The 23328-nt window shown below is 32.8% G+C and overlaps 2 protein-coding genes across 2 annotated transcripts; one reads left to right on the top strand and one right to left on the bottom strand.

The window, feature by feature from the left end:
• Nucleotides 1–6406: 6406 nt before the first annotated feature.
• Nucleotides 6407–8277, top strand: LOC7457756 (40S ribosomal protein S4-1). The gene is made up of 5 exons (XM_002322139.4): nucleotides 6407–6508; nucleotides 6605–6682; nucleotides 6773–6953; nucleotides 7392–7489; nucleotides 7643–8277. Exons 1-5 carry the CDS (start codon nucleotides 6506–6508, stop codon nucleotides 8072–8074), a joined length of 792 nt encoding a protein of 263 aa, XP_002322175.1. The 5' UTR covers nucleotides 6407–6505; the 3' UTR covers nucleotides 8075–8277.
• Nucleotides 8278–11099: 2822 nt separating this feature from the next.
• Nucleotides 11100–18667, bottom strand: LOC7457755 (altered inheritance rate of mitochondria protein 25). The gene is made up of 12 exons (XM_002321579.4): nucleotides 18501–18667; nucleotides 18037–18404; nucleotides 17811–17897; nucleotides 17040–17081; nucleotides 16873–16917; nucleotides 15753–15818; nucleotides 15587–15643; nucleotides 15418–15479; nucleotides 12803–12923; nucleotides 12030–12107; nucleotides 11818–11924; nucleotides 11100–11554 (listed from the first exon to the last, which is right to left on the bottom strand). The coding sequence occupies exons 2-12, from the start codon at nucleotides 18376–18378 to the stop codon at nucleotides 11524–11526; spliced, it is 1038 nt and encodes a 345-aa protein (XP_002321615.2). The 5' UTR covers nucleotides 18379–18404; nucleotides 18501–18667; the 3' UTR covers nucleotides 11100–11523.
• Between the last annotated feature and the right edge of the window lie 4661 nt (nucleotides 18668–23328).

The following is a 23328-nucleotide window of genomic DNA, read 5'->3' as shown; positions in this document are numbered from 1 at the left end:
TGTTGAGTCCTACTTAATTTCTGTGTTAAAAATACAGTAAAAAAACAATAATTTCTTATTTTTTTCACTGTTCATGTTAATTGCACTGTTCAATGAACAGTGCAATTAACATGAACAGTGTATAGTGTACACTGTTCACTTAAAAATAGTGAACAGTGCAATTCTCTTGCACTGTTCACTTGCCTGCGTGAACTCTTTTTTTTAAGTAGTGTGTTAATTTTTTTAACATTTATTTAAAAAAAAAAACTAGTTTAGAGTGAATTCTATACCTGATAATATTTTATCTAATTTTATTACATGCTAAAAATATTATGAAAACGGTAGTTTTTGTCGGATGTATTTCGTACGTAATGAAATTATAAATGATTTCATGGAATAATAAAAAATATTTTATATAAAGTATGATTTATTTTATGATATAATACCAATAGTTAAATCCACAATATTTAAATTAAAAATCATCAATATTAATATATATTTTTAAAATTATTTTATAACCTTAATTTTAAAAGCATTATTAATCAAATACATTAAATTATTTTTTCTTCAACTTCAATTTTAACCACAGTTTTAACCAAACATCTATTTTTTCAAACCAACCTCAAGTAAAAATACTTTTTATAAAATAATTTTTTTCAAATCACAATCACAACAGCTACCGCAATACCAAACACACTCTTAGCCGAGATGGAGGCTGAAGACATAGTGAATGTACCACCGTGATGATTGTACAGATGAATATCTGAAAAAAATGGAAGGGCAGTAAGTCTGAATGGATGAAGAACGTTGATGCAAGGTCTAAGAACTGATGTAAGTCAGCAATCCTCCAAAAATGCAAACGAAAAAAAAAAACAGAAAAAATGTTGTGGCTCTAAAGATAATGGATAGCAAATAGAGGAATAAATAGCTCAGTGTTTTGGCATTTCTGAATATTAGGCTGTGAATGTGTCAGAATGATTAGTAGTTTGTCCATCAAAGCTCTATGTTTCATTGACATTTCTTTAAGTTTTTGCTTTGTGCTTCTGGTATAATTGGAAGATGTATATGCTTCTTCTTTGAACATCCCTTCACTATCTACATGCAGATTTCCTTCTATTGTTCTTCATGGAAGCTCTTTTTCTGCTGTGGTGTTGTGGCTTTTCTTCTGCTAATAGACCATTTAAGGAGGCCTGTGGAACCAGCATCTGCTGTAAATGATGACAGAACCTCTACTCCCCAGTTGACTTTGCCAGGACTGCAGAGTGATGCTTGAACATTGAAGAGAAGGTATGGTTGTCATCGCTTTGCTGAATAGAATGCCGGTGCTTGATTCAGGTAAATCTAATATACATGAATTTCTGACTTCTTTGAGCTACGCTTCTCTATGGTGAGTATTTGGAGCTCTGTGGATATCGAAGACCCAAGCATGGTGGAAAATCGCACTTGTGGGGTTATTTGAATGAAGACATATACTGGAGAGAAGTGTTGTTAAAAGTTGCAATGCTGTGAGTTCTTCAATTTACAGTTCTTTCACAGTTTCTGATCTTACTATCAGGATGCTAGACAGCACTGCCCTCGTCGACCATATATTTACTGTTAGAAAATTTATAATTTAAGCTATTGAGTTGAAATAATTTTTTAACATGGTACCAGAGCTTTAATGGCCAAGCAGTCACGAGTTCGAATCTCGGCATCCCCATTTATTTGATAAAAATTAAGCACAAAATAAAATATACTTGTATAAGTTTCAAGTCTAAAAAGCTTTCACTTGAAAAGATATGTTAAAAAATAATATAAATTATATCTCGAAACCTCACCTAAAAGCTTAAACTATTGAATTAAACTATTAAATTGAGATTATTCTTGACATATCATTTTCCTTCAAGATTTTTCATATCATAGAATGTTTCGAAAGTCATTTTGGCTAATTTATACCCATGAACTCATCTTCTTGCCAGAACGAGTTATTGAGATTTTGAAGCGTCCAAAGGTTGTCTTCATATACTGTTGTCCCCTTTGTGCGCTTCTCATTAAAGCATTTTTGAACTTGTAAATGTAACCATGTGGGGAGCTTCCATCCCAGTGTTTAATTTATGTGCTTTAGAAACAATAATTACTACTAAATTTGATTTTACTATATTGTTTCTTTGACTGAATCCATATTGCAGTCATGTTGTTACCCTTGAGTCTAACTAGTCGGATCCATTTATCAATCACCTGCATCTTGGCTTTAGAATGAAGAACAGATTGGGACATGATGGGCAAGATAACAGATCTCCTGTTGAGTAGTTTTACATCCAGACATCACCAGTTTGCTGGGGCTTTGAAGAAGAGTTTGCTACCAAAACAAGCATGGAGAACATAATACCAAATTAAAGGCCATCTTATCTGTCAATCAGTGTAAAGATCTGCCATTAAAGTGGGGATTAGCATAATGAAGCCTTTTGGTCCCTGCATAACAAATTTAGTTGAAGCCACCTGGTAAGTACTCTGCTTCCATGTGTCATTTAAATTTGTTTTATCTGAGGTCAAAAAACACAGATTTATGGCCATTATGTTTAGAGTATTTGCTATAATAAACTAAATATTCAGATTTAAAATAACTTGTTATCAAACTAAACCATGGAAAAGCACAGTGATTATCAGAACAAGGGAGATTAATAAAGATAATTTGGTTAATATATAAATGTATGCTAATCTAAAAGGTTGATGTATACCTTGCAATACACAACCTCTTAGAACAGCAAAAAGTACACCATAAATGGTGGTGCTTTCTTTTCCACTGTGCGCAAAAGATGGCCGCCTTGCTCACAATGAGTCACATGCGGATGGAAGTATTTTGCACATATAACCGAGATTCATCGTTAACACACAAGAATGATCATGTGCAATCGATCAATGCAGAAAAAGAGAAAAACATGGTAATATATATACTCATTTAATTAACTTATAGCTCATCTAACTCAGAGATTTAGGATTTAAGCCTCTCGCTGTGTAGGTAGTTAAGCTCAGAGTTAATTTCCCTCAAATGCCAGTACCATATATGGCCCTGTCAGTAAAAAGGCAAGAACATAACCGATCATTACACACACACACACACACACACACACACACACACAGAGGAGGAGAAGACTTCCTACTAAAGAAACAAGATGGTAAAGACCAGGAAGGAAGGAAGGAAATCTACAGCAGACATAACAGGATGAGAAGAGAGATGGCTAGAAGGAGGGAGAAGAGAGGCTATGCAGAAAAGGGCCTTAGCGAGCTTTTATACAGAGGTTCTGAGCTCTTCTAGGGCAAACCCTGGTGCAAGGTTTTCGGGCAACGGGCAGATTAAAACCTACCTAGCAGGTACGTGTTGGGGCAGGGCGGTTGCTCTTGCTCTTGTGTTAAAAAAGAATTAATTTCATGCAAGTTGTCGTTGAGGTTATCTCTTGCTGTGCAACTTGCCAGCAACAAGTGGGGGAGTTGCTGGACTTGCAGCAGGATATCATGCGTGCATGACGGAGAGCTGGACAATAAAGAGAAAACAGATCTCAAGGATTTGACGTCGTTTTATTGTTTTAGGACGTGAATTTTAGGATCAATATTTTGAGAATCTCATTATATTCTTTTTTTTTTATACACTGGATTGTTATATATTTAGCTAGTATCGTTTGAAAAGATATTTAATCTTAATTAATATACAGGTTAATTCATGTATATTATTATCGTCGAGAAAATAAAGAGAAATTAAATTAAAATCTATATTTGTATGCGTAAAGGCATACCATGGATTACTCTCCTAACATGATTCATGATGTTGGTTTGGATTTCAATAGTTAAAGTCTTCTTTTCAGAATAAATTGGTGGTTAGATTTTTTTTCTTTTAAAAAAATAATTCGTGTATATATATATATATATATATATATATATATATATATATATATATATATATATATATATATGAAGAAACTCAAGTTATTGATTTTAGGATTAATAAGTTTAGATTTTGCTAAATTGATGGATCATATTACTATTAATTTGAGTAAAGATAGATAGGGGAAATGTAATGTTTGTGATAGTGATAATGATAGTTTTTAAAAGTGTTTTTCGCATAGAAATACATCAAAATAATTTTTTTTTAATTTTTAAAATTTATTTTTGACATCAGCATATTAAAACGAACTAAAAACATTGATTTTTAAAAAAAAATTTAATGAAATTCTGGTTGCACTTTACCTAAAAAGCTAGAAAAATAATGTGTGGTCCATTTGCTTTCAATTGTCTCTCCAACCTGACTTGTAAATTAAACAAGATGAATGATAGTTAAGATTTGTAAATTCATAACACATTGATTGTCAAAGAATCAATTCAACCCTAATAGCTTAAACTTTTAGGTGAGACCACAAGATATGATTTATATTATTCTCTAACACACCCTCTCAAGTGAAAGCCCTTTGCGCTTGAAACTTGCACAATCTCACATTACCTTGTGTTTAATTTTTATCAAATAAATAGGGATGATGAGATTCGAACTCGTGACCGCTTAGTTATCAAAACTCTGATAGCATGTCAAAAAATCAATTAAACCCCAATAGCTTAAGCATTTAGGTGAGGCTCCAAGATATGATTTATATTATTCTCTAACATCGATTAATGGATATTGATAAATATGTGATGAAAAATACAAATAAATACATTAAATTATAACATATACTCTCCCTCTGAAAGTCTCATATTCTCCCAATATCTTCCTTTGACCTCATTCATCCGACATTCCCACACTCTTCTGCAAAAAACAAAACTTCTCCCCTTCTCTATATGCTTGATAAATCTCTATATATATGTTCATATGAATACCACATATGTTCATAATCCAATCATGAATGAAACCTTAAAATATTTGTAAGATAGAAATCTTAGATTATTATTATTAATGTTGTTCTTGTTGTTACAAAAGCTAGGATAAAAACTTAAACAATAGCTAAATCCTATTAAAAATCCTTGAATGCCATTCTCAAGACTCGGCTATCACCAAGGTAAACTTCGAATATCTTAAATCAAGGTGCAATGAAAATGATAATGGCCGGTTCTATGCTAATCATGAATCGAACAATACTCGAGGTATCTAATTCGACCTTAAGGCATCTACAAACACTAGAAATCACCAACTTACGAACACGATGAACCATCCATAACTCATCAGCAACCATAATAGACATCCATCATATTGTAGCGCCCTAATTTTTTTTATTAACGTGGGTGTCCGTGCCAGCTTGCGCGCACATTGACTAATTCACGGGCCCTAAAGTTAACAATCATGTAAGCCTCTAGTAGTTATCATATTAGCAACCACAAAGCTCGAACCTGAGACCACAGGGGGAGCAAACCCCTTAGTCCTAAACTCTTACCACTAGGCCACCTATTAGATGATGATAGCACCCCATTTTTTAATTGTAGGGATGTTTGTTTAGGGATTAAAATGCATTTTTTCTTAAGGATGTAGACGTTACACAAGAAATCAAAATAAAAAAAATGAGATTTAAAATTCAAATTTTAAAACATAACGAATGCAATTACGGATTCAATTATAAAATTAAAACAAGTTGATATTTGATAAAAGTATTGAGAATAAAAAATATATATAAAAAAATAAGAACCAAAGTTTAAATAGAAAGTAATTGAGAGGACAATCCTGAAATCTTGAATGGTCAGCATGAATCTCGGGGGATGAGAGAAAAAAAAAAAAGACCGCCAACGATACACAGTCTCCTAAACCACTATACGCACCTCCTCACATGGAAGAAGGCGCTACGATGCTTCCAATATGGTCATGGAAGCTAATGTTTGCTACAGGATGATACCTCACTTGTTTCTTTTTTTAAAAAATTATATTTAATGTTTGTTAAAATACTAAAGTGTCCCTCAGTCAAATCTATTATAAAAAAACATGGATAAAAATACAAAAATATCTTTGGATGCAAGTTAATTTTTTTGCTTTTAAGAATAATATAGTCATTCTGTAGTGCTTTGAAAATGAAAAAGACTAAAAATCCCCTAAAAGCTAGCAAAATTTTTTTTTTTAAGAATAATTAAATCATTTTAATGTGCTAAAAAAATAAAAAATAAAACATATTTCTTTTTGATTAATTTGACAATAACAAACGAATCCCGAAGAAAAAACCATATTACCTCCCATAACAAATTCAATGATTTTGCTCGAGAAGAGTACTTACTGATGACTTTTATTTTATTATTTTATTTTAATTTAATTTTAATATGGCAATTAAGGAGAAATGTTCTAGGATTGCTGTTTTGGGATTTGAGGAATTTCTGTTTTGTCGTTTTGACACTTGCCAAAGGAAAATAGTCGGGCTCAAACAAGAGTCCAAGGAATAATGGGCCCAATAACAGTTATAATCTGACCCGGATAAACATGGGATCCAATAAGAACCCCATTCATAGAATTTATAGGGTTTTTGCGTCGCTTTAAACCAGTCCAGACCAGAGTGTTGGAAGCCGCGGCAGAGCTCAGCGAAGCAAAATGGTTAGCTTTAACACTATTAGAACTTGTTTGTGTTTTCCAAAGTCCCGGTCTATGTGTTTTTGGTATGATTGTGCTTGGTTTTGTGACGCATGACAGGCTAGAGGATTGAAGAAGCACTTGAAGAGGCTCAATGCCCCTAAACATTGGATGCTTGACAAACTTGGTGGTGCATTTGTATGTTACCAAAATCTTTAATCTTTAACCCTGCCCTGCCCTCTTCCTTGGTGTGTTTGTGTGTGACTCGATGGTTTCTTGTTTTTGCAGGCACCCAAGCCATCTTCTGGACCCCATAAGTCTAGAGAATGCTTGCCTCTCATTCTTATTCTGCGAAACAGGCTAAAGTATGCTCTCACATACCGTGAAGTAATTGCCATTTTGATGCAGAGACATGTCTTTGTTGATGGCAAGGTCAGGACAGATAAAACTTACCCGTCTGGTTTCATGGGTATGTGCAAATATTCTCTCTTTACTCCTACAACTTTTATGATTTTTTTTATGCGGATCTTCTAAATGGGATTTGGAGTTTGTGTTTTCAATGACTTGGTGTTAGTTCTACATGGGTAGCAAGAAGTTCTAATCACAATTAGAGCAATGGATGAACTTGCTGTTATTCTGATTTTTTATCTGTTGGCTGGCATGATATGATTAATAAATTGTGGCCCTGAGAATGCAATGCAGAAAATGCTTGTTGGCAAGTGAACATTAGGTAGGTTATAAGAGCCTTTGCCTGCCATCTTTCCGTTATACTTGTTTGGAAGTGGTCACTATGTGTGATGAGCTTTCTGCCCTTTTTTGTTTATAAGATCCTTTCTTTTTTGTTTTTCTCCCTCGAATTTTGCAATCTTCATATGGGCTGTTCATTTAGTTTCGATCTCTGTTATAGATGTTGTATCAATCCCAAAGACAAATGAGAGCTTCCGACTCCTCTATGACACCAAAGGCCGCTTCCGTCTCCACTCCCTCAGAGAAGATGAGGCCAAGGTTTGTGATACTCTTGGCTCTGTGGTTTTGTTGCTGCAATTCTGATAATTTTTGTTTTTTGATGAGTAGATGTGTTGTATTTAGTTTCATGTCTGAGAATGGTATCATGGTAGGTTCTGAATTCGTTGTTATTTTTTTGTAATGCTTGTGCAGTTTAAGCTTTGCAAAGTTCGGTCTGTTCAGTTTGGGCAGAAAGGCATCCCTTACCTGAACACCTATGATGGGCGCACTATCCGCTACCCAGACCCACTCATCAAGGCCAATGACACCATCAAGCTCGACCTAGAGAATTACAAGATAGTAGACTACATCAAGTTTGATGTGGGGAATGTTGTAATGGTCACTGGAGGAAGGAACAGAGGCCGAGTTGGAGTAATCAAGAACAGGGAGAAGCATAAGGGAAGCTTTGAGACAATTCATGTTCAAGATGCCACTGGCCATGAGTTCGCCACCCGCCTGGGCAATGTGTTCACCATTGGAAAGGGCACCAAACCATGGGTTTCTCTTCCCAAGGGCAAGGGTATTAAGTTGTCTATCATTGAGGAGGCTAAAAAGAGGCTTGCAGCATCCCAAAATGCTGCATGAAGTTCATGATTTTACTTGGATTATGCTCCCGGGGTTAGTTATGTTATTGTTTTGTTTGCACAATTCAGTGCAAAATTTTGAAGCATATTTATTTTTAACATTCATTTTAAACTTTTGGGATGTATGTGACAGATTAGGCATGAAGTTTTCTGTACCATTAAAAATATTCATTCCGAGGAATCTTACTCTGCCTGTTTATGCAAGGATTTTTTCCTTTCCCTTTCCTTTAATTTTGTCATGCTTCGCGAACTAAAACCAAGGATTTTTCCCGGAGGTTTTCCCCCGTGGTGTTTGGAATTTACTAGCCATTAAGAAATGTTTTCAAAACTACAAGTGATCGGGTTGCCAGCATGATGGCAACCATAGCAAATGCTTTCTTCCTTCCACATTTCTGATTTGTGGTCTTTTGACCCACGTTCGTTGTGGTTGGCTGTGTATTTGCCAACTAATGATTCTATAGGTTTTGAATTGTTGATTCTGATCAATCTTCGGTAACGAGAGCTAGAGAAACAAGCCCTCAAACTATGTTTTTGTTTCATGTTTTGTTCCATGCTGTGAACTCATAACGTTTGATAGAGTTAGTGAACTCATAAGAAAATTCACAAGAGAACAAGCTCGGGCAGAAGTTGGTGAAATGGCAGCTAAGGCAGTTTCAGGGGCTACAGCACCACGCTGCCGAGAAGAAGAAGAAATCGAGGCAAAGAGAACCCGTTGATAACACATATACCAATCACTCTCTTTCCAACTTGGCTGAACTATATTGGTTCAAATCTATAGAAAGAACAATCAGGCTTCTGGATGGCTTGATTCAAAAGAACCATCACCGTACTAACACCATAGCAAATGCTAGAACTGGCTTGGGGTCTGGCCAATTACCGAAAACAAAAGCTTTCTTATGTATAACAAGTTCTGATATTTATGGTTGTGAGTAGACAATATTTATGCCACCTGAATTTCTTGCAGAAAAGGATTGAGGCATGTTAGCAAGTTGAAGTCCGCAAGAGCAGATGTTAACGCACCCATCTTAGGAGGTTCGATGCTGGGATGTGGAGCTGCATTTCTTTGTTGGCCAATTTCGAGGAGCAGCAAACAACTGCTGGTTTGCTTGCACCACTTGGGGTCTTGGCGTGGAGATAAATGGTGATGTAAAGACAGAGCTAGTCAAAAGCGTGATTTTGACAGAGATTTTCAAAGTGTTTATTTTTTTGTTTAGATATATATTAAAATAATATTTTTTTATTTTTAAAAATTATTTTTGATATAAATATATATCAAAATATCTGAAAATATAAAAAAATATTAATTAAGAAAACAATTTTTAATTTTTTTTAAAATATAAAATCAAACAAACTTTAATAGTGATGTAAAGCAACGTGGCATGGAGATAAATGGTTTTGAAAAAAGAGCTCAAGTTTACAAGCTTGTTAGAGAGGCAATCACAAGGTCAGCTTCCCTCACATTTTATTGAGAGCAAAGCAGCTACAAGCTTTTTACTCCATTAATAATGACTCTCGTAAATCTTACACTGACAGTTTATTATCCTCACGTATTTAATACACTGATGTTATTTGTTTTTGTATTTTAAAAAAAATAATTTTTATTTTATTTTTTAAAATTTATATATTTTTTAGTATTTTTAAATTATTTTGATGTATTTCTAAATAAAAAATATTTTAAAAAATAACCTTTATTACACTCTCATTTACCCTCAAGCTAGTTTGTCCATGTTTTACTGAGGGCTTGAGCTATTTTTTTTTAACATAATAAGACTGTATTTAAGCATTGTAAATGTGTTTAAAAAAAAACATTTAATGACTCTACATCACAAAAAGAGAACTAGAAAAAAATTATGGCTATCAATTCCCAATAATGAAAACAATGATAGATAAAATAAAAAAAAATTAATGAATAAAAAAAATAAAAACAAAATACTAGCAAACTCGGGTGATAAAATAAAAAAAAAATCAAGATTATAGATCAAAAGATAAAGTTAAAAACAAATTAAAATTTGATAAAAAAAACTAAAAATAAAAATTAAGAATTAAAACATTGAGGGCCCAAGTCAAAATATTAAACTAAAGGGAAAAATTGATAATTCCTAAATCAACAAATTCACAAAATAGTCTAAAATAAAAATAAAAATCAAGTGAGTGAAGACTAAATTTGAATTTTTTTTTGAAAAAATCAAAACCAAAATACACTATTTAATGTTTAAAATGCTCGATCTGAACTCATAACCTAGGGGATCCTCGTTTAACTTCTTCTACAGTCATTTTAATTTTAATTTTTTCTTATTTTCTGAAAAATATTACATGATAATTTGACATGGATAATAATGTCCAATATATCTCTAAAAATAATAACATAAACATTTTACAATACGTTGTCAATACATTATTTACATGTCAATCAGTTTATGTATAGCAAATATCCATGTACAATGTCAAAACTCATTTTAACCCCCCTGATTATTTAATTTTCAGAATTTAATTATTTTATTATGATAGTAATATAAATAATAATAAAAAAGGGAGTTTGGAGAGTGAAATAAGAAGAAAGAGAGAACAATGGACTGAAAAGAGTGGGGACTAAAAAATTATACGGGAGATTACGCAAAAAAAAAAAAAAACAAATAGAAAATTAAACAAAGGAAAAATTATAGGGAAAATATCCTGCATATTAAGAAAATAAAATTTAATTAATTAAAATTCCATTTAAGTGAAAATATTTTTGATCGCTAGTTCATTTTGGCAATGATTAGATGCACTGAGAGCCATGCCCCCTGCAGCCCTGCTTTAGCCATTTTACTTCGAATGCCGGCCAGCTATAAGTGCACTCAAGGAAAAACTTCTCCAGATTTTCTACTAAAACTAAATTGCCATGAAAATACAATGAAAGAACAAAGTTAGAAGGTACTCGGTATCAGTTATATCCTCGTCAGTTCATCACCAAAATAACAGCTTTTTTATCAAAAAGAAGGAAAAAAAACAAAGAAAAAGGTGAGCACACTCGCAACAAGAAAAGATTCACTGAAAGAATGGTGGGTGGTGTAATTAAAAAGAGAGGGAGACAGACTCCTAATTTGTTAAGCATCAACAGCAAGATGCATGGACAAGAGTATCCATCATTTGAAAAGAAGAGAAATTAAAAAGAGAGAGAGAGACAGTGCGGGGAAACCGCATGAAAATATACCCCCAAAACTGTCCTCATTCAACAGATTAGAGGTCTTAACAGTCAAATACATTCTCACAGCACAGGCTACAGAGATCACTCACTATTATGGGTAGTTCCAATCATAAACACGCTGAAATGACAGAGAACAAGAGCGGAGATCTCTGCTAGAAATCCTTGAAGGAGCTTCCAAGTTCCTTGGTCTTAGTCAATGAACCCTCATGCTACATAAATTGGAAAGCAACCATAACGTTTCAGTAATTATAACACGCTCGAATCTACTCGCCAACTTCAACAAAAGGAAGTCCACTGACACCAAAAAAAAAGGGTCATCAATATATATTCAAAGCAAGGTCACAAAATAAAAATTGCGTTATCAAGGCAGAAAACAAAGTTGAATTTCAATAGGAATGCCAAAATAAAAAAGGAGGCAAGGGAATGGATCAGAGTAGCTGAGCTTGAAGATAATCAAACCAGAAATTTATAAAATCCAGATTATCTTGCTGTTATGAAGAGAACAGAATGCACATATATAAAATGAGTCCCTGTAAAAATTCAGCAAACAAGCTTACAAGCCACCATGTCTTGAGAAGTAATCATTATCCAATGAAATAGCAAGAGCAACAGCTACAGCTCTCTCTGCCAGAGTCAGTGGACGGGTTACTTCCAACTCTTGAATCTGTGGAAGAAAAGGAATAACAAGCACAGACAAAAAAGCATAAAATGAAAATTGGGTATTAGACAAACATATTAAGAGTATAGTGAGATCAGTTTGCTATTTTACCGTTCTAGCAGGGCCAGTTTTCAAGTTGGGATCTGAACTCCCGAATCTTATCACGTACTGACCAGCATCAGTAAAGATCTACATTGCATCGGCAAAAAATGTGAACATTTACTTTCCATTCAGCTGCTGAAAGCAACATAAAATGATGGCAGCAAACAATTAAAGCCTTTCTAGCCAAAACCTTGGCAGCAAAACTCTACTTTGGTTACAATGCTTGATGGGGAAGTCATAGCTGAGTAGTATGGTGATAAAAATATGAACATATATTAATAAGATCTGTTATTGTCTCATGATTAAAGAATAATTTTTGAAAACCTGTTTTTCTTGCTATTGATAGCAAATGTATTAAATCAAATTCAAGTATCATAAATCTGGCTTTTGTCTGCCACAAGAACTTCAATCTTTTTTATCAAAAAAAGTTCAATTCATATAGAAGGAAAGCACTTCAATCAATATTGTAAGCATATTCACCAAACTAGTATTTTGCATCGCAATAATGATAAGAATCATAACAATGTTACTTATGGCACATGAAGCTATATATGCATGGATATGTCATCATACAGCTTTTATCCCTGGCAAAACTAATATTAAGATAAAATAACCCAATTATCATGTTACAGAACCAAAGTAAATATGAACCTTAAGTTCTCTGAAGGAAACAAGTTCTGAGCACACATTTCAAGGTAGATGTTAGTCATGGGAGTGAACAAAAAATGCATGAGAATCCACATGATAGTCGGAAACATCATGTTACAAGGAATGGAGACAACCTCAAATCCGAAACCCCTCCAATCACGATCTATTTGAGCCAGCACTTCACCATTAATGTCCTTGAGGGTAAAGGTCCAGTTCCATAAACCAGGATTTTCAACTACTGCAAACTGCTTATTTCTGTGAATAATATTGTTAGCATATATTCTCTAAATGGGAGAAAAATGGATTCACGTAAGAAATTAAGGTTTAAGGCAATGGACCACTAGATAGAGCAGTAATTGAATAGAATCACAAATCACAATAGAAGGAAACGCTATATCCAATCTATACAAGTTAAGCAAGTACAACAAAGAATCTAACGCTGAAATGAATGACACATGCACACACCATAGTAAAGTATTGCTTTTCTCAATGGAAGTATGTTGCCAATTTGTTATAAGAGACAGTACTTTAGGGAGCCAAACCAACTGTAACCCCAATAGATCCCAATGTGAAGTCTGGGGAAAAAGATGCTGAGTTGATAATCCTAGAATTATTGAATGTTAATTGGGAAACTTATTTACTTGAAAATAACTAGACCTGATATAACATTTGTCTTTGAGTGCTTAGTCAACTCATGCAAAGTCCTCTACAATCTCATTGGGAAGGTTTACAGATTTTAAAATTTCTCAAGCTCCTGGGTAAGGGCTACTGTTCAAGAAATAATCCATTGAACAACGTAGGATTCTCCTATATTCTCCTATGCTGATTGTGTTGTGACAAGTTGAAGTGCAGAGGGAGAGCATATAGCTATGGCTTATAGAGCATGTAAATGATATTGGTCAGGTCTCTCCTGCAAGAGAGTATTCTCTGAATCAAGAACAGAATCAAATCATATATCTTAATTAAGAGTGACCCCTAGGAGTTGATTAATACTAAATCTATTTTCTAATTTATAGATAACCTAGTAGAAAATCCTCCATATTACAAGAGATTCTTATATGACAAGCCAATGCAGATGTTTTCTGAAAATAAAGCAGCCACGTATGTCTCCTCAAATCCAATTTCAATGAAAGAAATAAGCACATGGAAGTAAATTGTCATTTTGCTAGCTATTCAGTTCGAAGTAAATGAGTTGAAGTGGTTTACATAAATTCAGTAGAGCAGTTAGATGTGTTTAAGGCTTTTGATGCAGAAACCAAGAGTTTTTTAAAATTTTAGCAAAGTAGAAAAAATATTGATAAAATAACAGTGCAAAAGGTATTTAAAGAAATAACATAGTTTAGAGAGTCACAAATGACATTTGTATTTCTCGAGTCGCAAGTGTCATCTACGACTCTCAAATTGCAAAATTGTTGGACACAAGATTCAATAAATAAAGGAGAGAGGAGAGAGAAAAAAAAGGAAAGAAAAAAACTCTAAAGACACATCGAAACTCCGATGACGACATCACCAGTACTATTGAAAAGATCTCAACAAAATTAATCCAACAACACCAAGGAAGGTCACCAATGGTGACCGGAGTGGGCCACACGAGCGGCCCAAAGGTAGGTGAGCCCTGACACCTTTGGGCGGCTCGTGTGGCCCACGTTGTTCACTGTTATTAACCTTATTTGATGTCGTTGGGTTTTTCTTATCGAGATTTTTTTTAAGGTACAAGTGGTGTCGTCATCGGAGCTTTAGTGTGCCTCTATGGTTATTTTCTTTCTTTTTTTTATTCTTTCTCCTCTCTCCTCGTTATTTATGAAGAGATAAAAGAGAGAGAAAAGTAAAAAAAAAATAGAGAACCCGGAGGCACACCGAAACCCTGATGATGACACCACCAATACCATAAAAAAATCTCAACAAGACAAATCCAACAACACCAAAGAAGATCATAAACGATGAACGGAATGTGCCACACAAACCGTCCAAAGGTGTCGAGGCTCACTTGCTTTTAGGCTGCTCGTCTGACCCACTCCGATCATCGTTGATGACCTTTCTTGGTGTTGTTGGATTCATCTCGTCAATATCTTTCTAACGATACCGGTGGTGTCGTCATAGGAGTTTCGATGTGCCTCCAAAGTCTTTTTTTCTTTCCTTTTTTTCTCTCTCCTCTCTCTTCTCTCTTTATTGAATCTTGTGTCCAGCAATTTTACAATTTGAAAGGCGCAGATGACACTTGCAACTCGCAAATCGCAGATGACATCTGTGACTCTCTAAACCATGTTATTTTTCTAAATATTTTTTGCACTACATTATTATATCTTCTTGTTTTTTTTTTTCACTATGCTATAGTCCCAAAGTACTCTAGAAACCAAAAAAAAAAAGATTTCATATATCTTTATGTGATTGTTTTAGACAAGGGAGAAATCTAATGCTAAAGCAAGCATGTCTATTTGGCTGGCTTGACCTGAACTGGAACCGGCTCCCAAAAAAATACTTTCCTAGCTAATATTGTAGGATTTGGGATCTAAATTATCAGGGGGTAGTTCTGAAATTTTGCTTTTTATAGGGGTAATTTTGTAAAAGTTGAGCAGTCAACAGCAAGGTTAATTAGCTCGAGAGTACTGTGTTTTCATAATGTACTTACTGTCGTCCCTTTTTAATTAATTTTTCCAATTTTCCCTACAGCAAGGCCACTAACCTTAATTGCACACTACAATTATAAATAATATTGAAATGACTTGGGCAATGGTATGCCAGAAATTACCCCAAGTACAAATCATATATCCTTCTCCACAAGTGCCATCGTCTGTGAACAACACCAATTTCCTAGAAAGGAACAGATGTTTGAGATCAATGAAAACTGGAATGCAATTTCAGTCTCACAGTTTCATAGCCCATTGTTAACAAAGCAGAGATATGTTATATTGACACACCTTACCATCAATCTCTGCATAAATTGAGCTTGTTAACCACCAGAAAGGCCTCCGAACCTAATTTTAATGAAATAAAACCTTATAGATGAAACAACAGCCCATCCAAAACTCTAGCACCTGGCAACTTGTCACATGGTTCAAAGGAGAATTTGTAGAAAGCACTCACCCTAAACAGCTCATTACCCATAGAATCAGTTATGTAAGCAACAAAAGGGCGCCTTAGGCGAAGGAGCTGTGAGAAAAAAACAAGCATCAGCAACCTAAATGAGCAAGGGAACAATTTCAAGTATTTCAATTCCAAAATAAAGAAGAAACTGCAATAATTCTTCAACATACATACACACAAAAGGAACGTTTTTCAGAAGAAGTGAAATAAATACTACAAGGACAGCAATATATCCTCCAAGATGAAAGAAAACACGAAAAGACAGGTATCATATCAGAAATGCTGGCCAATCCACCTGAATTGTCCCCCAAAAAGCCTCTGCTAAACAACCAATGAGGATAGTCCAAAGAGAGGCCAAAAAAAAAATTCCTAACCTACAACATTTGAGTGGAATCTTAAAAATTCCAAAATTAGACTTCACTACAAACACCACACTGAACAAGTGAATTCAGACCAAACGTTGCATATATTTTTAGGCTCTTACATTAACTTCTTCTCCCAACACCCACCATATGCACTTGGAGGAAATTTTCTACTTTTCTGTCAATGTTCCCCACATCCAACAAACACAGACAACATCTCCCAACCAATCAGCTACTGCGAAAAATGACGACCCAAAATCTCTCTGCTATTTAGTTATAAGAAAAATTGCCACCCCACTAATACAATACATTGAATATACAATAGTATGTGTAATGCCCTAATTCATAAGTAGATGATCCAGCCAGAAAAATGTAGCATTGGCAGCATGTAAACCTAAATGGAATCTTTTAAGAAGATCGAAACGCATGATTCCAAGACTATTAACTCATTATCCTGTTTCAACTTCATATACTGAATAAGTCAGCTAAATTAAGCTTTAAAATCAACTTAAACATTCTATCTAGTGAAACTTCATCAAACCATGCAGACACTATTGTATTTCAATATAATCATATGCATGAAAGAGTATGATAGCAGCAGGTTTCATGCAACATACCGGCTTTCCTATAGGCATCTCTATAAACTAGCAGCTTTGGAGAAACAAATTCAATCAGCATGAGGGCCACAATAGAAAGTTCAGAATTCTGATAGAACATGAAAAAAATCATGAAGGATACAAGGGGGAAAGGAAGAATACCTGTCTGGCAATTACATTACTTTGCTCACGTATAAAACCTACAGGCTACAAAAGAAGCATAGAATATTACAAATTTGATAAGAATTCAACTGTAAAACAATATTTTCTTATTAGATATAAATTTCATATTCAAAAATATAGAAGGAATTGTGATTACGATTACTTACTGACTTGGGGTAGCACACGTCTACTATTGCATAACGGTTCTCCTGCACTCATAATAATACAATTAGCAATATTGACAATTAAAAGCCAAAACAAACTATATCAAAAACAAACCTCATAGTCAGTTATGGCAATAAACAAACCTCATAGTCAGTTCCAAAATACAAGCATGCAAACATAACTCATCAATCATTATGGTAAAGACCTCATAAAATTAACCACAACGCAACAAGTGGACAGAAAAACAAGCAGGTTACCAACAATAGTCTTGAGAAACATTAAGATAAGAACCAATACATAAATATAGATTCTGAGTAAATCAATAGCAAAGTACCAGCCATTTAACTCATAAAATTACAGTCAGCATCTACAAAGCCAAATACTCCAAATATGATGGTAATAAAAACCATGCCTTATTTTTTTAATAACAATATGCATAGCTTCAATGACATTTGAAACAGCAACATTACCATTAGGACATGATGATATTATAAAGGCAGCATCAAAGCTCTATATGCAACATAAGAAATCACCGACCATCGGGAAAAAGTCAGAAATTTGCATGCAACCAATCAAATTACGGTTGTCTGATATTTGAATTTAAAAAAAAACAGCAAATTATCCCATACATAAAAGTAGAAAAGATCAGCATTGTGAAGTTAAATAATATAAAATACACAAGACAATACCTTGGCATTTTAAAAGCTTGAACCACAGAATCGTATGAGATTAAAGCAAGAAGGTGGAAAGAAGCTAATGTAGAGAAAAATCACCTGCTCAAAACCAAGTACAAGATTTGCCCACTCTATATCCCTGGTAATAAGCAAATTGGACCTAGCCAGAAGAGGTGCTACCCGTGCCTATGAAACAAAGAAAGAGTTGGTCATCTACATACTCATTTCAATACTAAACTAAAGAAGGATCAATCTGCTTATGAGTATAAATCAACACGGAAGCATCAGATATGCAATAAAAGAAGTAGCAGAAAAATCATCTCACCTCCTCAGGAAATCCTGGCTCAAAAAACCCAGAAAGAGATTGACTGCGAGTAGGGTTTTCTGTAACAGTTGCATCAGAAAACCATTTTCCAACTGGGTGTGAATCATATACAGCAGCAGCAGCCTTGCTCTTAACAATCTTTTTCTGGGTTGTTTTTCTTTTAGAAAATTTTTCCATTTCCTTATCAGCAACCCAGAGCTGTGCTAGAAACTTTCTACTCAAGTGAGGATCGGAGGTAACATTACTAGTATGTCCAAATCGGTGAGAAGCAATGGTATTTTTTTTCCACGATTCAGTTTTGTAAGTCTTGGCAAACAAATGCAAACGCTTTGCCCAATTCATCTCTCACTCTCACAGGGCAGAGCCGCCTGCGTATTAAATAATAATACACAAAAAATGAAATTGAAAAGGAACAGCAGACTTAAATTTCATTAAAAATATATTAAAAAAAAAAAAAAACTGACTTCACGAGTGGGTTTGTTTCCTTGAGTTCTTCCTCTGTGTTCCCCTTCTTCAATTTTTCTCTCTTCTTCCCTCTCCCTCTGTTTCAGTTACAGTTTGTTACTGTGTAATTGCCTGTTTAATCCTGTAGTAACAGTTATTTTTAAAAAATAAAATTATTAAAAAATATATTGACATTAATATATTAACACAATATAAAAATATAAAAATTAATTAATTGTTTTTTGGGATAACTACAAATCAGTCCACAATATATAATGGGTTTGACAAGTCAGTCCTGAGCCGATGGAATTTCTCAAGGAGTAGCTCAACCTATCAAAGCATTAACAAATTGGCCCCCGCCGTTTGTTTATGTTAAGAGCCAGTGAGAACACGTGCATTCAACTAGTCAAGATTAAAAGTTTGTTTGGATAAATAAGGAATGGAATAAAAGATAATAAATATATAGGGAAAATTCAAATTTGACTTTTATATATATATATATATATATATATATATATATATATATATATATATCAATCTTATCTTATATATAATCTTATTATCAATTGATACCAAACATACCACGAATTTATTTATTGTGGGTCGAAATTACCCCAACTTGTATTCTTCATTAGTGGTAGTTAACATATCCACCAAGTTCGTACGTCATTTTGTACATTCATGTTATCCCCTTCCATCTTGGCATGAAAACAAGTTTCAATTTGAAATTGAAAATAAATTACTCTATAATCTAGATGTTTACTCCAATTATATAGGTTCAACTAGTCTATATTGATGTGAACCTCTTAATTATATGGTTATGCAATCCCTAATAAAATAAATAACAACCCAAAAGGTCTGTACCTAAGAATCAAATGTATTGAAAAAGACTTGGACTCGGAGATAATCTTGTATTTAAGAACCTTAAGTATGCGAATGACGCCACGAAACTAGTTAATCTTCGATAAGTTAGTGTACTATTTTTATCCCTGCAAAGAAAGGTTGTTTTGTCACAAACAAACAAAAACAAAACTCATGTTTATTCTCCAACTTGCTGCCTAAACTTGCAACTTAAAATACATAATATAGTATCCTATAACTAATACTAATTGACTCCTTTTGGGTTGCAATCTAATGGACATAAACTAGTAACCAACTAACATTAGTTCAACAATGAAATAAACACATGAACAATGTCTAATAGGCCCAAACAAACCCAAATTAAAAAAATTATTCAAAAATAAATAAATAAATAAATAAAATAGGATAATAATAACAAAGTCTTTATGCTAAAATTCCTTCATGTGGCTCAAATCTCTAATTTTCGTACATTCTTGGCAGATTTCAATCATGATTTTAAACATATCATTCTCTCTTGTCTGGATGAATTAATTGGCCTACCATATATGGTTAGAAAACTTGAGATGTCTAGTTTCCGGTCAAAGTTGAATCAAAGCAACATTCCACTTGTAGCTCTAGATATGTCCCAAACAGTACACAAAGATCTAGTTTGACAGATTTGACAAGATTTATCTAGTAATTTTGACCATCTGAAATAATATATCTCTGAAATTTATTTGATATGAAAATTTACCACAATATAGTTTCATGTGTCTAGTATTTCCCTGTATATTTTTGGCTTGATTTGATGTACAGTTCGAGAGATATGTTTAATCTTGCAAAACTGGTTGGCAAACATCTTAAGGTCAAATTCGGACCTGACTTGATTCATATCATCCTCCATTTCTTTAAAAAGATTTGATCTTGAATCTGTATTATGGAAAAAATCTTTTAAGGTTAACAAATCAGAACCAAGTCAAAGAATAACATTATCATCAAAACAAAAAAGAATCTTGTTAGAAAATAAAGTCCCATTGATATACAAGCTCTCCTTTTTAATAATCTCTCCCTTCTTTAATTTCAGTTGCTCCTCGTATGTTTGCTTAAGTATCAAAGATACAAGGGTTATAGGTCTTCTATTTATCTTAAATGAATACCTATTTGTCACTTTATCATACATATCTCTCATATCATCTTGAAGATTTATAAGGCTAGGCACAAAAATTGAGGAAGAGAGAAAAAAAAAATATCATCAATGTCAAACCAAAGGTCCTTGAGTCCCATATGCCACCCAAAGAATGCCGTGAAGATCTAAACACCATGATGAAAGTCAGTGTTTGGTCACTAATAAACAACACATGCATCATCCAAAAAGAGCAGACAAACACACGTGACTGCTTGAACAATATGCACCATCCATTTTTAATATTAAATAATATTTTTTATATGCTAAAATTCCAAATTGTCCCTAATTCAACTCAAACAAATCATAATAAAAAGACTAGAAAACCCTTGAACGCAGGTTAAAGATAATTTGATCTTAAAAAAACAATGAAATCATTTTATTAAGCTACTAAAAGGAAAAAGTCAAAACAATCCCTACATGTCATTTCATTATAAATAAATAAATATTTTACCATATCAATATTTGTACAATGATTTTATTAAAACATTATATCAATTAATATATTTGTTTTTGTTTGTGTTATTCTTGTATATTTAAATAGAAACATTAACAAATCGATACTTATAAAAAATGCTTATTGATCTATATAAATTCTAAAGTTTATATACAAAAGTATTAACATCTGAATTATTTTCTTATAGTTCAAAACATATTTTATATCAAATTTATTCAATCCGAACATACGTATTTGTCAGCTAATATTGGTTGAAATGAATTAAGAAAAAATAATCATTATACTAATTATGAACTTTTGTAATGATTTTTTTAGTTATAATTATTAATAAACAATTAAAAGGTACCGGGTCGGTTTAACTATTTATATAAACAATAAACTGAGCTAATAAATGCAATGCATGGGAGTTGGGTGGACTGTGGAGGTCGCGAGCTAAACCTTCCATTTAAATTATAAGTTTTTTTTATTGAATTTTATCTTTCTATGCACGGTTGATTTTTTTTTATCCTGTTCAATAAAAAAATTATATTAAAACAACTCTTACATGATTTAATTTAAAATTCAAGCTAAAAAGATAATCAGGTTAGAATTTCTCGAAGTTTAAACTATTATATCAAGTCTCATGACAATTCCAAAAAAATCCCCGTAATTTAAATTTTTTTTTTTTTTATTCCTGATACAAGCCACCACTATCAATACAGTAGTTCTTTCTAACCATAAAACATACTTTTTTTTTTATTTTCCTCTCTATTCATCAAATATACGTTAATTCACATTCTTTTTACTCTCAATGCTAATAATTTATCATGAAAGTTTATTAATGATGTTTATTACAAATCCTATAAACGACTAGGAGGAAGCTCATGGAAAAGCGTAGAATGGAATTGTTTAGGCACTATCCGGATCTATACAAGCTTTAATTTTTAAATGTAAAGGACTCTTAAATTGCTTTCAAAGAGAGGCTGATAAGAAAGCATGCTGCCTGGTTTTGTGAAACAATTTTCAAGCACTGCTATTGAGATTTCTCAGAAATAGTTGAAAAGAAAGATAAAAGTTAAACTATCAAGGCATCTTCGTTTTGATGGGACGTTTTTTTATGATCTTCAATGATTCATTATGTTTAGGAATAGGATTTGAGTGTTTCGATATTCACATGTTTATGTTAATATTTTATATTTTTAAAAATTAAAAAAGTAAATGATTAATGGTAAAAGTTTTAGTTTTTACAAAACAATTTTTTTTAAAAAGATTTTAAATAATTAAATCAATAATTTTATTATAAAAAATTATAATAAACAAATAAATAAGCATTAACTTCTAAAACAATTAGTATTTGCTTTTAGTTTTTGTGTGATAAATATTTTTAGTATATATGATAAGAGAATAAAGATCGTGATCTTTTATCTAGATATATAATTTTGACGGTATTTATAGTCCTTATACTTTGAACCTTATTGTTTACTTAAAAACCAAAAGATTTTTTTCTCTTGAATATATTATTAAGAAAAAAGTTTTTTATATTAACATTAATACTGATGGAAAAACAACAGAGTTATAGAAGATTTTTATATCTTATTTTGTACACAATACTAATATTGATGGAAATAACTATGTAGTATTAATATCAATTAAAATATAGTCGACTCTTAGATAATTTTTATACATCTAAGAATATATAAACTCTTAACATTCCATGTTAAGAGTTATAAGGGTAGTCTTATGACTCAACATAAAACCAATAAAGACAATCTATTATATGTTTAAATCTAGAATGATTTTAAATCCAAAAATATTTAGTCTATTATTTTTCTAAGCCCATATATCTTAGACTCCACACATGACCGAGCTCAAAAAAGTTTTAGTATTTTTCAAGACCCAAATACACTTAAACTCAACGAATAACTAAACTCAAGAGTGTTGGGTTTGATATATTATCAGACCCATGTATACTTAATTTCAGTGCATAGTTAACCTCAAAGATATTATGTCTGGAAATAAAACTAAACCACTAAACCTACATCACCAGGAATTGATATTCTACCAAGCTTATACATATTTATCACCCTGACTTCTATCCTTATAATCATGAGCCTCAAATAAATTGTGTATAAAATATGCTACATCCATCAGTTTTATCATATTTGCCAAATATCAACATATTGAATAATAGTGAAGGAAAACAAAAACTCTAGCTCAACTGCTGACACTCTCACACACACACACACACACACACACACAAGGGATACCATTTGTGTATTAAATAAATGATATTTTGCAAAGACAACAATGACAACTACAACAAACACACATATTTCTTCATAGAAAACATGCATAATTGTTTAAACAGTGGTAATCGCATAAAGAGAGA

This window comes from Populus trichocarpa, chromosome 15 (assembly GCF_000002775.5).
Source record: "Populus trichocarpa isolate Nisqually-1 chromosome 15, P.trichocarpa_v4.1, whole genome shotgun sequence".
Classification (NCBI taxonomy): domain Eukaryota; kingdom Viridiplantae; phylum Streptophyta; class Magnoliopsida; order Malpighiales; family Salicaceae; genus Populus; species Populus trichocarpa.
Note: the sequence above shows the minus strand (reverse complement) of the source record. Positions and strands in the feature narration are given on the sequence as shown.